The sequence below is a fragment of the Trachurus japonicus genome, chromosome 15 (genome assembly GCF_045865225.1).
Source record: "Trachurus japonicus isolate A0001 chromosome 15, Traja_1.0".
NCBI lineage: Eukaryota > Metazoa > Chordata > Actinopteri > Carangiformes > Carangidae > Trachurus > Trachurus japonicus.
In genome coordinates this window covers 3,810,314-3,827,823 of record NC_140921.1, presented here as the reverse complement: position 1 = coordinate 3,827,823, position 17,510 = coordinate 3,810,314, and the positions used below count along the sequence as shown (strand labels likewise).

At 44.2% G+C, this 17,510-nt stretch overlaps 1 protein-coding gene and 1 long non-coding RNA gene across 2 annotated transcripts in view; one reads left to right on the top strand and one right to left on the bottom strand.

The window, feature by feature from the left end:
- The window catches only part of LOC146973073 (uncharacterized), a 430,259-nt gene extending 426,663 nt beyond the window's left edge, over window positions 1–3,596 (bottom strand). The window contains exon 1 of the long non-coding RNA XR_015037713.1: window positions 3,449–3,596. This is a non-coding gene — a long non-coding RNA (uncharacterized LOC146973073). The remainder of the gene's footprint in view (window positions 1–3,448) is intronic.
- bean1 (brain expressed, associated with NEDD4, 1) overlaps window positions 1–15,589 on the top strand; it is a 62,353-nt gene extending 46,764 nt beyond the window's left edge. Inside the window, exon 4 of the mRNA XM_085799335.1 lies at window positions 15,154–15,589. Coding sequence (XP_085655461.1) covers window positions 15,154–15,556 — 403 coding nt within the window. The 3' untranslated portion in view covers window positions 15,557–15,589. The remainder of the gene's footprint in view (window positions 1–15,153) is intronic.
- Window positions 15,590–17,510: the final 1,921 nt, after the last annotated feature.

Below are 17,510 nucleotides of genomic sequence, written 5' to 3'. Positions count from 1 at the left end.
TACCCATAGACTTCCAGTGTTTGAGCTAAGCTAATTAGAGACTTTAGGTGGAGGCAGGCTAACACTACCCATAGACTTCCAGTGTTTGAGCTAAGCTAATTAGAGACTTTAGGTGAAGGCAGGCTAACACTACCCATACACTTCCAGCGTTTAAGCTAAGCTAATTAGCGACTTTAGGTGGAGGCAGGCTAACACTACCCATACACTTCCAGTGTTTGAGCTAAGCTAATTAGCGACTTTAGGTGGAGGCAGGCTAACACTACCCATAGACTTCCAGTGTTTGAGCTAAGCTAATTAGAGACTTTAGGTGGAGGCAGGCTAACACTACCCATAGACTTCCAGTGTTTGAGCTAAGCTAATTAGAGACTTTAGGTGAAGGCAGGCTAACACTACCCATACACTTCCAGCGTTTAAGCTAAGCTAATTAGCGACTTTAGGTGGAGGCAGGCTAACACTACCCATACACTTCCAGTGTTTGAGCTAAGCTAATTAGCGACTTTAGGTGGAGGCAGGCTAACACTACCCATACACTTCCAGCGTTTAAGCTAAGCTAATTACAGGCGATATGGCTCTATCTCCATGGTGCACGCACAGTCGAAAGGATGGTGTCTATCTGCTTGTCATGGACTCGGGAGTGAGGCAAGACACGAAAAAACAGCCACAAACTGTTTCATTTCTAATATTAAACGAAACAACCTGTAGTAGTCTCTGCACGACGTTACAGTGTGTTGGTAAAATAAAGAGAGCAGCAGACCCCCCCTAACCCCCCCACCCTCTTTTTGACCAATTATGTCAAATGTCAAATCTAAAACAGAACTGACGGTTGAGTCCGTGTCCCCCGCTGCTCTCTGCCCACTTGGTTTGACCCTCCTTCTGTGGTAATTCATTTATTAGAGCTGCCGCTGCTACCTTTGGTGCCCTTTGTGAAGGTGCAGGAATGAGTGTTTGTGCACCGTGTGTGTGTGTGTGTGTTTGTGCACCGTGTGTGTGTGTTTGTGCACCGTGTGTGTGTGTGTTTGTGCACCGTGTGTGTGTGTGTGTGTGTGTGTGTGTGTGTGTGTGTGTGTGTGTTAGCAAGAAAGAGAATGAGAGAAAGAAAGAAAGAGCTTGCTAAAGGCCAATGTCATGGTGTTTTTGAGCTAAATGTCAGCTGGTCTAATTGGCAACTTTAATAATTCACATACATCCCTCCCCTGCAGTGTGTGTGTGTGTGTGTGTGTGTGTGTGTGTGTTTAAGTCTTTTCCTTGTTCGACCTCAGAAACACTCACTTTACGCAAATTGATCGAACTGAGGTTCATTAGATTCCCTCTCTTACTGAAATCCTCAGTGTTGGTCAATGAGGAAAGAAAGTTTACGTAACGACTGTTTTTAATTTACGTAGTTTACGAGACATTGATTGATTTGGACTAGTGCTTTGGCAAATGTGAGGGTTAATTAATTAATTAATTGATATAGTAGTTAATTAATTCATTGATACAGAATTTGATAATGAATCGGTTTATATAATTATCAGTCTGTTTCGATCCAGCTCTCTGTCCAACTGAAGGTTTTCTTCTTCAAATTTATAGAAAATTTGCAAAAACAAAAATACTGTAAATTCTCGGTTGATGTAGTTGATGCAGGTTACAAATGTTCATCATGAATGTGAAGAGGAGGGTCAGAGAGAGAGGGGGGGAGCGAGAGAGAGAGAGCGAAAAGGAGAGAGAGAAGGAGATAGAAAGAGAGAGAGGGGAGAGGGGGCAGAGCAGGGGGAAAGGGGAGAGAGAGGAGAGAAGGAAAGAGGGAGGAAGAGGGTAGAGAGACAAAGGGAGGGAGGAGAGAGGGAGAGAAAAAGAGAGGGGGGTAGAGAGAGAGAAAAAGGAAAGAGGGAGAGAGAGGAGAGAGAAAGAGAGAGAAAGGGGTGGGGGAGAGAGGGAGAGAAAAGGAGAGAGGAGAGAGGAAGGAGAGAGAGAAAGGGAGAGAGAAGGAGGGAGAGAGAGAGAGAAAGGAAGGTGGAGAGAAAGAGAGAGGGAGAACAGATCGGAGGGGAGAGAGGGAAAAAGAAAGAGAGAAAGAAAGGACAGAGAGAAAGGAAGGAGGGACGGAGAGGGAGAAAGGGGGAGAGAGAAGGATAGAGGAGAGAATAAGGAAGGAGGGAGAGAAAGAAGGAGAGAGAGGGAGAAAGACAAGGAGAGAGAAAGGGGAGGGGAGAGAGAAAGGAAGGAGGGAAAGAGAGATGGAGAGGGGGAACAGAACAGAGGGGAAAGAGAGAAAGGAAGGAGGGAGAGAGAGGGAGAGAGAAGGATAGAGGAGAGAATAAAGAAGGAGGGAGAGAGAGGGAGAAAGAAAAGGAGAGAGAAAGGGGAGGGGGAGAGAGAGGTAGAAAGAGAGAGAGAGAAGGATAGAGGAGAGAATAAGGAAGGAGGGAGAGAGAGGGAGAAAGAAAAGGAGAGAGAAAGAGGGAGAGAGAGAGAGAGAGAGGGAGAAAGACAACGAGAGAGGAGGGAGAAAGGGGAGGGGAGAGAGGGAGAAAGAGAGAAAGAAAGGAGAGAGAGAGAAAGGTAGGAGAGAGAGAAAGACATGGAGAGAGGGAAGAGGAGGGCAAAGGGCAGAGCGATGGAGCTACGTCAACTCTCTGGCAGCAGCAGAGTTCTGGTCAGACTGTGAGAGAGCTGGAGGACGGGACGACGGCCAACACACACACACACACACACACACACACACACACACACACACACACACACACACACACACACACACACACACATATATATAGGCTTCACTTTGTTTGTTTACCATAAAGTGGTTGTTACCTCGTCAGCACAGGTAGACGCTGTCATGTGATGATCCTGCAGCGTTTGTGTGTGTGTGTGTGTGTGTGTGTGTGTGTGTGTGTGTGTGTGTGTGTGTGTGTGTGTGTGTGTGTGTGTGTGTGTGCGTGTGTGTGTGTGTGTGTGTGTGTGTGTGTGTTTGGGCCACAGATGGTTGAGGGAAACTCAGATCAACAGCTCACCTACTGAGACTGTGAACGTTGTGCTTCCGATTCTCTCATACACACACACACACACACACTAACACACACAGACACACACACACAGACACACACACACACAGACACACGCACACACACACACACACACACACACACACACTGTCTCTCTCTCTCACACTCGTGGATCAGCAGCTCTACCTGTGGAGACTGAAAGCTTCTGCTTCCTCTCAGGGAGAAACTATGGCCGAGCTTTGGCAAACACACAAGTACACACACACACACACACACTTATTCACACACACACACACACACACACACACACACACACACACACACAGACACACACTTCTGATTTGTGTTGCTTGAGGAGACACAAACTGTTGCTGAGAGTTTAGAGATGTGTGCGTTCACTATTATCAGTTTCATTGGTTGAGATTCAGTCCATCACATTAATAATGTTTAAAAATGATTTCCACCTTAAAGGGATAGTTCAACATTTTGGCAGATTGGCCCCATTGCCATAATCCCTATAGTCATAGCAGTAGGTTCGTTACCTTTAATTGTCGGTGCAAGCTGTTTTTAGAACGGCGGAGCAGAGCCGTGAGCTGCTCAGAGCTATGCTACGGAGGCTCATTATGGGATTTCTTGGTTTCCGTCATCAAACTCATCAAATACACAATCCAACAACTCCACAACGCTCTGGTGGACAAGTTGTGAGCTGCACATTCACCACGCTATGAGATAATAACACAATGTTACCAGACAGAGTTGTTTTAGAGGTAAATTCATGCAAAACCGCTGATGTGCGTTGCCTTCAGGGACAGTTTTTCATCAACAGTCTCTGTATTTCCCTCTAAAACAACTCTGTCTGGTAACGTTGTGTTATTATCTCATAGCGTGGTGAATGTGTAGGTCACAACTTGTCCACCAGAGCGTTGTGGAGTTGTTGGATTGTGTATTTGATGAGTTTGATGAGGGAAACCAAGAAATCCCATGAGCCTCCGTAGCGTAGCTCTGAGCAGCTCGCAGCTCTGCTCCGCCGTTCTAAAAATAGCTTGCACCGACAATTATATAAGGTAACGAACCTACTGCTATGACTATAGGGATTATGGCAATGGGCCAATTTGCAAAAATGTTGAACTATCCCTTTAAATACCACTATTTACAGTAACTAAAACAATGAGCAGGCTTTGTTTCTGACACATATTTATATATAATTTGCAAACTAATTGACTTATTGGTCAGAAACCAATGAGAGTAGCTACTTCATATATTGAAAAACGCTCATCAACCAGCAAACTATTTGCAGGGCCGTTGCTAGGAATTCTGGGCCCCCTTAAAGAATACTAAAGTGGGCCCCTCCCCCTAACTTTTCTTTTTTTTTTTCTTAGACGTATTATAATTTTTTATTTAGCCTTCTTTGTTTTGATGCTAATGCAGCATTACACTGCAAAAACTCAAGTATCTTAGCAAAAATATTTGTCTTATTTCTAGTCAAAATGTAATTTCTAGTCAAAACAAATCTCATTATACTTAAAATAAGACACATCATATTAAAAGTAGCTTGTTTTTAGACACTTTTTACTTCTTTCAAGCATATTTTCACTTGGAATAAGTAGAAAAAATCTGATAGTTCTTCCTTATTACAAGCAGAAAAAACTTGCTTTCACTGGCAGATTTTTCCATTTATTGTGAATTTAAGTGAAAATTATCTAAAAACAAGTTAATTTTTAAGTAATGAGTCTTATTTTAAGTGGAAAGAGATTAGTTTTGACTAGAAATGAGACATTTGGACAAGAAATAAGACAAATATTTTTGGAAAGATGTTGAGTTTTTACAGTGTACTGTGAGTATTAGTCAGGGTCTTACGCAGAATAAATCAGTCATAGAAAGATTAGACTACTGGGGGTTTTTTATGGGCCCCACTGGGCGCTGGACCCCTAGAATTATCATCACCTTTCTCCCCTATACAACGGCCCTGACTCTTTGTTCTAACTTTAACTCATTGTTCTGTGACTTAGGACAGAACAACAACAATAAACCCTCTCTGTAAACTTTGTATAAATCTCCCTGCTGTCTTCTCTTCCTGCCTCCTCATATGATCTATAGACGTCCATCGGCTGTGTCTCCTCCTCTGTTCTTACACAGTAGTAATGTGATCCAACACACGGCAGCTGTACAGTAACTAACACATGTCTTCAATCACCGCGTCAGGTCAGGACGACCCGACCCGACTTCCTCCCTCTCTGAAGACTCTTTCTTCTCCTCCGCTCCTTTTGCACGTCACAGCCACTCCGACTTCCTCCTTAAATCCTCCTATAGACACACGTCCTGTTGTTTTCATCCTCCTCCGGGCCCGACGCTGCTCAGAATGACTTCCTTTGTGTTTGTTTGCTTCCAATGACTTAACAACATTGTGATATCATGTGGTTATATATACTACATCTATATGTGTGTGTGTGTGTGTGTGTACGACACATCTTTGTGGAGCAAATCGCCGTATCATTACATTAGAGAAGTATTTAACCTCTGTCAAACTCACTGATGTCACTCAGTTCATCAATAGCTTCAGGCAAATTAGATAAAACACATGATTGTTAAAACAGGACATTCCTCTTTTTCCGGTTGTTCAGATCATTAAACACACAAACGACTGCACACAAAATGTAATATTTGTATTTATATATTACATTTCTGCACATGACGTATATCTTCAAATGCTTATTATATTGCATTTGAAGATATACGTCATGTGCCGAAATTTGAAAATAAAAAAATAACTATATATGAATCCTATTGGAAATTGGACACATACTGTATGTTGAGACCACTCAAAATTAATCATATAAACATCTAGATTTGCATTATTTTTTCAATTCTAACGTAAAGATCCATGTAAGTTTTGTTTTAATAGACTTGATTACTGATTTATGAATTTAAAATACTGTGTAATTATATTTTTATATGTGATACATATATACTATATCTATGATTAATAATATTAACATGCATGTATAATCTTTGTGGTAGATTTTATGGTCTGATATGATGAGATAAGATACGACTGATCAACATCATCAAAAGGCACAATGCATTATAACACAACAGAGAGCAGCTGATAAAAACAGAACAAACTACACAAAGTATAAACATGTGTATGTATAAAGAGATAAGAACAACATAAGAACAACATACATGTATTATGTGCTTAAACGACTAGTTCATGTATGTTATATTTATATCCTGTATCTAGAGAATAGTTCAATTTGAATTTAAATGTTTATTTCAAATATGCAAAAACAGAAATGTATAAATTAAAACAAAGACAAATAGATAAAATATTCAAACAATATGCCAACAAAATATATAAAACAAATAAAGTTGCATACTCGAAAACGGAGTGAGAGGAACATTACACACACACACACACACACACCTGTGACTGCAGTGTCTATATGATTCTCAGCAGGTGAGAATGTCTCACACTGCTACCGAGCAGGAACAAGCCAACTTTACACACACACACACACACACACACACAGACACACACACACACACACACACACACACACACACACACACACACACACACACACACTCACACACACACAGACACACACAGGACCATATGCTGCAGCTCTGTAGAGCGTCACAACCAGTGCGTGAAGCGGTGCCAGAGGTCCTCCCTCTGATCTGACCCTTCTCCGTGTCACCTGATCATCACCGTCCGGATGGATTAAAGGGACATTGTGTAACTTCTCCTGTTATCTATTCACGAAAATCGATTATTTGGTTCAAAAGTCTGTTTTTCATTAAAGCAGAAGTAAGCGATCCGGTCGTTTTGGCTAATGCTGCGTTCCAGGCAGGCTTTTGAAACCGTAAATTACAGCTTCAAGTCACGACTTACGACTTTGTAGCGTTCCAGGCAACCCACTCGTGTTTTTCCGACCTGTTTTACCTGTGAAAGTCACTATAACGGCCACTCGTAACTTCCGACCCGTGAACTCGCACCAGATCGAACTGGTATGACTTCACAGGTTGGAAAAACACGAGTTACGGGTTGCCTTGAACGCACCATAACAGTCCTCGTCCCTACGTCACCACATTCACGCGCATCCCTTGGCTGCACACACAGCTCTGCATGCTGTTCTCTCTCCTCATTGGATAAAAACTGTAGGATACGAGAAAAGTTTTCTCCTCGGCTCAGAGCAGAGCAGAGGGACTGAGAGACCCGTGTTTCGGTCCAAACACTCTATGTAAGTGATTGCTGTCGGAAGATATAACTATTTAAGACTTATATTAACACAAAAATATCGCTTACTTCTGCTTTAATCAGTAATCCCCCCCATCAACAAAGTGAAGTGTTCCTTTCAGCTCTGAATGAGCCGTTCATATCATTCATATCTCCATGGAGCGGGTAAGCTCGGTGCTGCTGCCATGTGGTGTCGCCATGTTTTTACGTTCAGTGGCAGCGTGACGGTAGGAAACCACGGAAACTCAGCGGAGACACCGGAGCTGTCGGCTCAGGTGGAGGTGGCGTCTGTGAAAAGTCACCGCGGTAACGCAGTGAGGAGGAATGGAGCATTACACTGATGCTGCATTCACCTGCAGTTGGGCAGACGGCCGTCGCTAACAAACCAGATGTCATTTTAGTCACAGAAGTCCAGAGAAAGACGGTAAATTGTATTGTTTTGCCTCGTGCTGACGGACCACTTCTTTACATAGAGGCTTGTTTATGCCGTTACGTGCAGCGGCTGTCGTCCGTCTGCTGTCTGCCCAATTTCAGGTGAATGCAGCATGAAAAATACGACTGAGTTGCTTGCGATATACAACCGCAACGCTGGATGGGAGTAATTCCTACACAATGTACCTTTAATCATTGTTAGAATATTGTTTTTTATTATTGCTGTAGCTGATCAGTTTTCATTAGAACATCAAACACAAAGTCTAATTTCATTAAACTGACATCTGTGTCACTTCCTGTTTTTATCACCAGGAAACAAAAATATAATGAAGCGGCAGCTACTGTCTTATTTTAATTGATTATGTGTATTGATTTATTTATGTGAAGGAAACAAAAAGCAGATTTGAAACTCTATCCCAGTTTTTGTTTGATAGACCTGCAGATATGAAAGTGTTAACCCTTAGAGGTCTGAGCCTGTTTTGGTTTTATATTTATATAGCCTACTGTCGTGTTCTTCCGCAATGAATGCCAACAGACGAGACTTTTAAGTTACCTACATTTATTCAGCAGGACTCACAACATGGAACTCCTCACTAGCTTATCTGTTAAGCTGCTGCTCTGTTCTTCACTTCCTGTTTACGTCTCAACGTCTCCTTCAAAATAAAAGCACATGTAAAACATCTTGGATTCCACCACATCTCCCCTTTTTAAAACATTGGGACTGAGACAAAATTATATCTATATTTTCCTATAATAAACTTTCCCAAACTCTTATGCCTTTAAGAAATGAACACCAAGCATTCTTCAGAACAAAACATTTCCCCATTTCACCCACTTGTCCAACATCTCTTTTCTCACAAGTCCAGTCTCAAAGGTTTTACCACCACTCTGCCAAACCTAGTTCTGGTAGGGACAGGTGTTAATGTCTTTTGAGTCTGATTTGGGGACCCAAGATGACTTGGCGTGTTTGAGACAGACTCAACTGGCTGAGTTGGTGTGCAGGGTGTCTGATTCTGAGGAACAGTCTCTGGCATGGGAACAAGATGATGCCTGTTGCGCCTAATGGTGCCTGAGGGACTGTCCACTACATAAGAGCGGGGTGTGGAGTGGGTTGAAACCACCGTGCCTTGAGTCTTGGTATCAGTAATCCACACAGGCTGTCCAGGTGTGAGCTGACGTAGATTCCTCACACGGTGTCTCTTGTTGAATACTCCTGTGTCTTTTATCTTCCTCTCTCCTTCTTTCTCTGCAACTGTGGCTCTATCAGGAAGCTCTGGGCTGAGTAGAGAGGGGTGCTGGGGCACTGGTGTACGAAGCCTGCGGCCCATAAGCAGTTGAGCAGGACTGTAGCCGTTAGACAATGGAGTAGCTCTACATGCTAATAGAGCTAGATATGGATCTTGAGCTTTCTTTAGTAGTCTTTTCACTGTCTGTACATGTCGTTCTGCTTCACCGTTGCTTTGAGCAAATCTTGGGCTGCTTGTAACATGTTTGAATCCATAGGCTGATGAAAAGTCAGTGAACTGTTGGCTGGAAAACTGTGGGCCATTGTCACTGAAAAACAGTTCTGGGATGCCATGTCTGGAAAAAATAGACTTCAGATGCACAATCACATCCTCTGAACGTGTTGGCGTTAGTTTAGCAATCTCCACAAATCTTGAGTAATAATCCACTACAAGCAGGTAATTGCAATTGTTTAGGGTGAATAAGTCTGCTCCCACCTTTTGCCACGGCCTCTCTGGGAGCTCACTCGGCAACAGCGGCTCCACAGGATTGGTGCGTTCTCTGATGCAAGTGGTGCAGTTGGTCACAAGTTCATTCAGTTGGCTGCTCAGGCCAGGCCACCACACTGTTTCTTTCGCCCGCTCTCTGCATCTTGTCATCCCTTGATGTCCTTCGTGAAGAGCCTTTAGGACAGAGCTGCGCATTGCTGTGGGAATGACAAGTCTGGAGCCTTTAAGTAACAGTCCATCATGTACAGTAAGTACAGCTCTTTCTGACCAGTAAGTTTTTACTGGACCTGTGAGTTTACTGTAGTCAGGCCAACCTCTTTGACAAAATGACATAACTACAGAGCAAACACTGTCTTCTTTCAACTGATCTCTCAGCTGTGCCATGTATGATGAGCTAGCTGGCATGTTGTGGATTACCTCATCAACATAGATGTTTGTGTCTTCCATTAGATCTTTGTCTGTCAACTTTAAACTTGAGTTAGTGGTGACCGGTGCACGTGAGAGAGTGTCTGCTGTGTGAAGATCCTTGCCAGGTGTGTGTGAGATAGAGTAACTGTACCTCATGAGCCTAAGTCTAAATCGCTGGATCCTGGGAGGGAGCTCTGTTAGTGTCTGATGACCTAACAGGCTAACAAGAGGCTTATGGTCAGTCTCTAAGGAAAAATGTCTCCCAATAAGAAAGTCTCTGAACCTTTCACATCCCCATGTTAATCCTAGTGCCTCTTTTTCCACCTGAGCATACCTCTGTTCCGTCTCTGTCATTGAACGTGATGCGTATGCAACCGGCCTCCACTGTTCTCCCTCTTTTTGCAGTAGGACAGCACCGAGTCCATACGAAGATGCATCCGCCGACAGTTTCAGCTCTTTGTTGGGGTCGTAGAGTGTCAGCACTGGAGGTGAGGTGAGATCATTTTTCAGCTGATCAAATGCATTTTGTTGTACACAGCTCCAGATCCACTGATTTTTCTTGGAGAGAAGGTCCCTCAGTGGTTTGTCCTTCTCTGCCAGCCCTGGGATGAATTTCCCAAGCTGGTTAACCATGCCCAGGAAGCTGCGGACTTCACCTGTGTTAGAAGGCTCTTTCATGTCTCTTACAGCTTGTGTCTTGTCCGGGTCCGGCTGCACACCCTCAGCAGACAGGATGTGGCCAAGGAACTTGACTTTGTCTCTGCTCAGCTCACACTTCTCCATGTTTAGTGTGACGCCGGTTTCTTGGAGCTTGTTCAGCACTGCATGAAGCCTGGTGTCATGCTCCTCTTGATCTGTACCCCATACAAGAACATCGTCCATGTGGCAGACTACTCCCTGCAGCCCATCGATGATCATGGACATCCTCCGCTGAAAATGTTCTGGGGCCGAAGCTATGCCGAAGGGCAATCTGTTAAAATAAAAACGTCCAAAGGGAGTTATGAACGTTGTGTACAGTGCTGACTCTGGGGACAAAGGGATTTGCCAAAACCCTCTATTGGCATCCAATTTGCTGAAGAGTCGAGCTCCTGCGAGAGATCCAAGCGTCTGCTCTACAGAAGGTAGGATATATTTCTCTCTGCAGACGGCTTCATTGAGGCGGGTGAGGTCTACACAGATGCGCACTGAGCCATTTTTTGATGGCACTGGAACCATCCCCGAGCACCATTCTGTTGGTTCTTCCACTCTTGAAATGACTCCCAGACTCTCCATTTTCTCCAGTTCCTCCCTCACTTTACTAAGTAAAGGAATAGGGACGCGTCTTGGTGTAGTTAGAGAAAAGGGGATGGCATCTGGCTTAAGTTTGATTGTGTATGACTGCTGCAACATCCCTAAGCCTTGACAAAGTTTTGGATAGGTCTCTGCCATCACTTTCTTATCCAAGCTATCTAGTCTGGAGACAAGGTTAAGCTTCACGCTAGCTGGTCTGCTTAGCAAGGCTGTATTTAAGTCTTTTATCACATACACATCCTCCTGAATCACCTGTTCCCCCTTACATAGTGACTCTGTGTATTTGCCTATGACACTGAGTGGTGTACCACCTGGGCCAAATAGTGGTCTGTCTGTTTCAGTTAGATGGGAGTCTGTATCAGCGATGGTGTAGTATGTCTGGGCTGGAATGGCTGAGACATCCGCTCCTGTGTCTATCTTAAACCTCACTTTGTGGCTTCTGATAGTCAAATCTGTGTACCAGGGGTCTGTTCCTGCATCTACTGAGCCTAAAAACAAAGGTGTATCTCTACAAACTGTACTAGATTCCACTACATGTACTGCTTTGGCTGACTTACACACTTTACTGTAGTGTCCCTTTTTCCCACATGTGTGGCATGTCACCTCCTTGGCTGGACACTGCCATTTTCCATGTGCAGGGGTTTTTCCACACCTGTAGCACTGCTGGCGATCCGTTGGTGCTTTGGACTTTGTTGCCAGGTGTTTATGTTGATACAATGTCTTTGGTGTAGGCTGCTTTTGTTTCTTATGCTTTGCCATCACTGCATCAATTTCACCTTTAGCTTCTCCCCTGAGATCTGTTTGCTGTCTTTTGATCACTTCCGACTGACGTGCCATGTTGAGCGCTTTTTCCAAGGTCAACTCTCTGTCCAGCTGCATCCTCTCTGCTAGACTTGTGTCTCTGAGTCCCACTACCAGGCGGTCTCTTATCAACTCGTCGTGAAGTGCACCATAGTTACAGTTTTCAGCTAAGGTATACAAAGCAGTGATGAAGGAGTCCACTGTCTCATTAGTCTGTTGTACCCGTTGGTTAAATCTTGCCCTTTCATAAATTACATTTTTCCTGGGCACAAAATATGTTTCAAATGAGTCTTTTACTGCTCCGTATTGTTGTCTCTGTGCGTCGGATAAAGCTTGGCCCCGCAGTATATCGTCCGCTTCATCCCCCATACAGTAGATCAACGTGTTTACCTGGTTAGCTTGAGAGCTAAGATGCAGGTTGCTAGCCAGTCTGAATCTTTCGAACCTTCTGATCCACCTCTCCCAGTCCTGGGGTTTTGAGAAGTCGAATGCTTCTGGAGGTTGAATCGTGAACGTTGCACTTGGAGGTGGGTTAGCAGGGTTAGCTGCAAGCTGGGGAGCCTGTGCGACGGCCACATCAGCGGCGCCACCGTCGGACGTCATTTTTCCACTCCGAGTCTTGGAAAAAAAAAACTACTCTCCCGCTGCTTTTCCTCTGCTTCTTACCGCTGCCGCAGTTCTGACACCATGTCGTGTTCTTCCGCAATGAATGCCAACAGACGAGACTTTTAAGTTACCTACATTTATTCAGCAGGACTCACAACATGGAACTCCTCACTAGCTTATCTGTTAAGCTGCTGCTCTGTTCTTCACTTCCTGTTTACGTCTCAACGTCTCCTTCAAAATAAAAGCACATGTAAAACATCTTGGATTCCACCACACCTACCACGTAGATAAATACTTTTATTTTGAGCACAACTTCACCTTTATGATCCAACAGTTATTTTTTTCCACTTTAACCTACTTTATTCACATATTTGGCCCAAAACTACACACAAAAAGACAAATATATTGAGAAAAAATGTTTTGACGCCATCTCATCCTTGTAAATATTTTTGGAATATGAAATTAAAAACCTTTTATTATTTGGCTCATAAAAAGTTAAACTCAGACGTCATCAGTTTTCTCTCTGCAGCTTCTTCTGTCACTTCACCTGCTGTTTGGATTATTATACTGTATTATTATTATTACGACCTTTAACATTTTAATATTCTTCTAGGGTCTGTTGATTCTCCTCAGTATTGTGGAGTGATTTATTATTTGTTATTTGCCGCTGAATAATGACGAGTCTCTAATTAAGAAGTGTTATTTTAGGGCAGGTGTGTGTGTGTGTGTGTGTGTGTGTCAGATAGAAGCGCAGAGCGACAGATAAACAGCAGCACTGGTGAAACTCCCATCCCCGACGCCCAGCGTGAGTCTCAGAGGGGACGAATTATTTTCACCCAGCCACACCTCGCTGTAACACACACACACACACAGCGCGAGTGTCAAACAGCACGTTCATTATCTAGTGTGAGGTTTGGTGCTCACTCCAGAGACACACACACACACACACACACACAGGGGTTTACAGAGTGTTACGACACCTCAGGAACACCCTGGTCCTGCCCCGTTTCTAATTTTCACCTCAACACGCCTCGTTGGCACGATCGTTCGAGGTCAGTTTCCCCAAAATAGAAGAAAAAAATTAAATAAAACAATCAGCAGGAAGTTCAAAACTTTAAAATTAGAATCACTGATCGTCTTGGTAACCTTTGGCGTAAGATCATCAACTTCTAATCAGTTCATCGTTGAGTCTGAGTGAGGGTTTACAGCAAATTTGTAAAAAGTTTCCTCACTGTGTTACAGAGAAGCTGCGTTCACAAGGCCATGCTAGAAATAAGGTCCAGGTTGTAAAAAAAAAAACAGCAATTCCCCTTTAAGGAACCAACTTTAACAATGAGCACAATCAGCCAGTACTGGTCATTCTACTTGGACGACAAGTTGTTTTCAATTCATATTTTTATGCTTTTCCATTTTTATTTTTTTTTTAGTTTAAATCATTTATTAATTAATTTGTAATTTTTTGCCTTTAATATAGTGAAATAATTGTGAATCTTTCGAGTCCAAAGAGTTTAATATCAGTTTAACAGGTGAAGCTGGTGTTGGCTCCGCCCCCTTGTGTCCATATATGGAAGGATGTAATAGACCGAATCTCCTTGTTGTTTACAACTACGTCCGGGTAGAAAACCAGCACGTAATTTGAATGAGATCAGTAGTAACGAACGAGAGTTTAGCTATATATCATATTTTTCACGCCCTATCACCATTAGACAAATCTGAAATGATTGAAGAAACATTACTATTTCTGTGTGTGTTTTGTGTTGCTATGTGTTGTATTTATTCAGTTTGGGGGAATCACAGTGTCTAGAAAGCATCAGTGGCTCAGCTGACAGGGACAGCTAATGGCGGTAGCTAAGCTAACGGCGGTAGCTAAGCTAACGGCGGTAGCTAAGCTAACGGCGGTAGCTAAACTAACGACAGTAGCTAAGCTAACATCAGGACGTCAGCTGTTAAAACCCTCCTGTTATCTGACACGACATGAAACTACTCCAGTTAGCTCAGTCATGTTGTAACTCAGATATCCGCTGGAGAAAATATTTTTTCATGGACCGTTTATTGAGTCCATTCAGCCCGGCCAATCTATGATAACCATGACTAATTACAAAAATGTGCACACAGAAAACGGCTGGGGCCCTTCTGTGTGGAGTTTGCATGTTCTCCCCGTGCATGCGTGGGTTCTCTCCGGGTACTCCGGCTTCCTCCCACAGTCCAAAGACATGCAGGTTAGGTGGTGACTCTAAATTGCCCATAGGTGTGAATGAGAGTGTGAATAGTTGTCTGTCTATATGTGTTAGCCCTGCGATAGACTGGCGACCTGTCCAGGGTGTACCCCGCCTCTCGCCCAAAGTCAGCTGAGATAGGCTCCAGCTCACCCGTGACCCTAGTGCAGGATAAGCGGTATAGAAAATGAATGAATGCACACAGAAATAGTAATGTTTGTCCAATCAATGGTTTTATAGACTTTACAAACATCAGATTAGTCTAAACAGTGATATAGTGACATGAAAAATGATCTAGGCTATAAACTCTGGTCCGTCACTATTGTTCTCATGCTGGTTTTCTACCCGGAAGTAGTTGTAAACAACAAGGCGATTTGTTCTATTTCACCTCTGCGTTGCTAACTAACTGTTTGATTCTTTTTTGTCTGGTCTGGTCTCCATAGTTACGATGAGTGCGTCGGGCCCGGTTCGGCTCAGATCTACCTTCCTACGGACGACCCGCCTCCTTACTCCCTATTGGACCCCTGTCATCAGAGGGGGGCGGAGCCAGGAGAGGAGCCCCGCCCCCCCGACCCGTCGTCATCGTCCGGCGGCACCGACTGGTTCCCGCCAACCCACCACCACTACGCCATGGAGCACCAGCACATCGCGTCCATCGCCTTCCCGCTGGACGCCGCGCCGCCGTACGACTCGGTTCTGGCCGAGCCGGACCGGCCCCTCCCCCTCCCCCTCGCACCATGTGACCTTTATAAACACCAGTCGGAGCAGACGGGTGATGGCGGCGGCGGTGGCGGTGGAGGAAGCGGTGGCGGCCCCCAGCAGCCCGGTGCCAGCCACATCCTGTAGTAGGACACGGTGACACGAGGAACAAAATGGCTGCCAGGACGTACGCCAAACGAAACACACACACACACAGACACAGACAGACACACACACAGACAGACACACACACAGACACAGACACAGACAGACACATCGGAGACTGAACGTCGTGGACCGACTTAAGCTCCAACCTGCAGTTTGTTTTCTGGACTAAACACAAACTCTCAAACTGTCGAAGCCGAGTTGGACGTTTTACGGCAGCGATGGCGGCGCTCCGGTTTAAACGTCACCTGGTTCTGACTGTTGATCCGTCTTTTTTTTTGTTTTGTGTTTGTTTTCAAGGGATACGCCAACTTTTTTTTTCATGTCTTGCCTCACTCCCGAGTCCATGACCAGCAGATAGACACCATCCTTTCGACTGTGCGTGCAGTAACAAGGGAGATACGGGCAGAGCTGGCGCACCGCTGATTAGCTTAGCTCAAACACTGGAAGTGTATGGGTAGTGTTAGCCTGCCTCCACCTAAAGACATCAGAGAAACTCTTCAGCAACTCTAAACGGAAACCGGCGGGCCGATCTTCGTCTCAGAGCTGACAAAACTCTCCAGTAAGGCATCTTGAGCGGTCAAATGCCGCTAACGGGACGAGATCGGTCAAAACGGAGAGTTCAAGCAAAGACGGTTTATTTTGGTTCAAGCTAGTTACATCGAGGGTAGGTTAGCTTCCTATTTCAAAGTAAAAGCACAAATTCTATTGTCATGGTTTTCTGTATGTAAAGGGCAACGGGTGTTTTATTTTGTGAAAGTGACCGGAAGTGCGTTGGTCACAACGGCTAGCTTGAGTAGCGCCGAATTTGTCCGAACAAAATTGTAAACAGCTGGTATTTAGACAAATTAACTACATACCGCTGATCTAAACGGCTACTTTCTCGCCTAAAAATGTCAATAAAGTGATATATTTACAGAGTTTAGAGCTAAAATGAAATCAGCTTCTGACTGCTGATTTCGGCTCGGGTAGGAAGCAGGCTAACACTACCCATACACTTACAGTGTTTGAGCTAAGCTAATTAGCGGTGCGCCAACTCTGCCCGTATCTCCCTTGTTACTGCACGTACAGTCGAAAGGATGGTGTCTATCTGCTTGTCATGGACTGCTTGGCATATCCCTTTAGAGTTAGTGACGACACATTTATTCATCATCGTACCGTAGACAGCGGCCGGGGCGACCGTGTGGGAGGAGTGAGAACAATATTTTAGACGTGTTAGTTTAAGGTAAACACAAGCACAGCTCCCCTTCTCTCCTGTTTGAGTTGGTACGATCCTCACCTGTCACCTGTCAGTATGATGTCATGATGAACCTGTGTTAGACGAGTTCGAGCCATTTAACCATCAACTCTTCCTTCCTCCTCCTCCTCCATCCAAACATAACAAACTGTTTCCTGTCAAAGGGCTCTGGTTCTGATGTCAGCGCTGCACTTGGACCCAGCAGCAACATGTAGCTCGCCGCCTCTGGACCAACGGAGACGTGACACATCAAACTGTAGAAAACTGTAGAAACGCAGCGTCCGCCGGAGTACGGAAGACCAGGAGGGTCAAATTCATATAAATAATAGCCTAATAATAATCTGATAATACGTAGGCTAAGTGAGACTTCTGTAGAATTCTGACTTTAAGGTTTTGTTGTTTTGTTTGTTTTTGCACAATTGACCCTTTGTTGGCCTTCTGATTGGCCTGCTGTTCCACCAATCAGAGCGCTTCTCCCCATGTCACGTGTTGCGCAGCGTTCTAAGGTTGGACAACCCTGGGATGAAACCCTATGAAACGAGATAGCCAGACAGCAATTTCTTCGCCAAAAACTACTTTATAATTTTTTCAATGTGGTTAAAATGTGATATCTGGAACGTATTCCCGGAGTCATTTTTATCCCATTCCCCAAACCCAAGACATCAATAAAAATACTTAGCCTATATAACATACAGTATA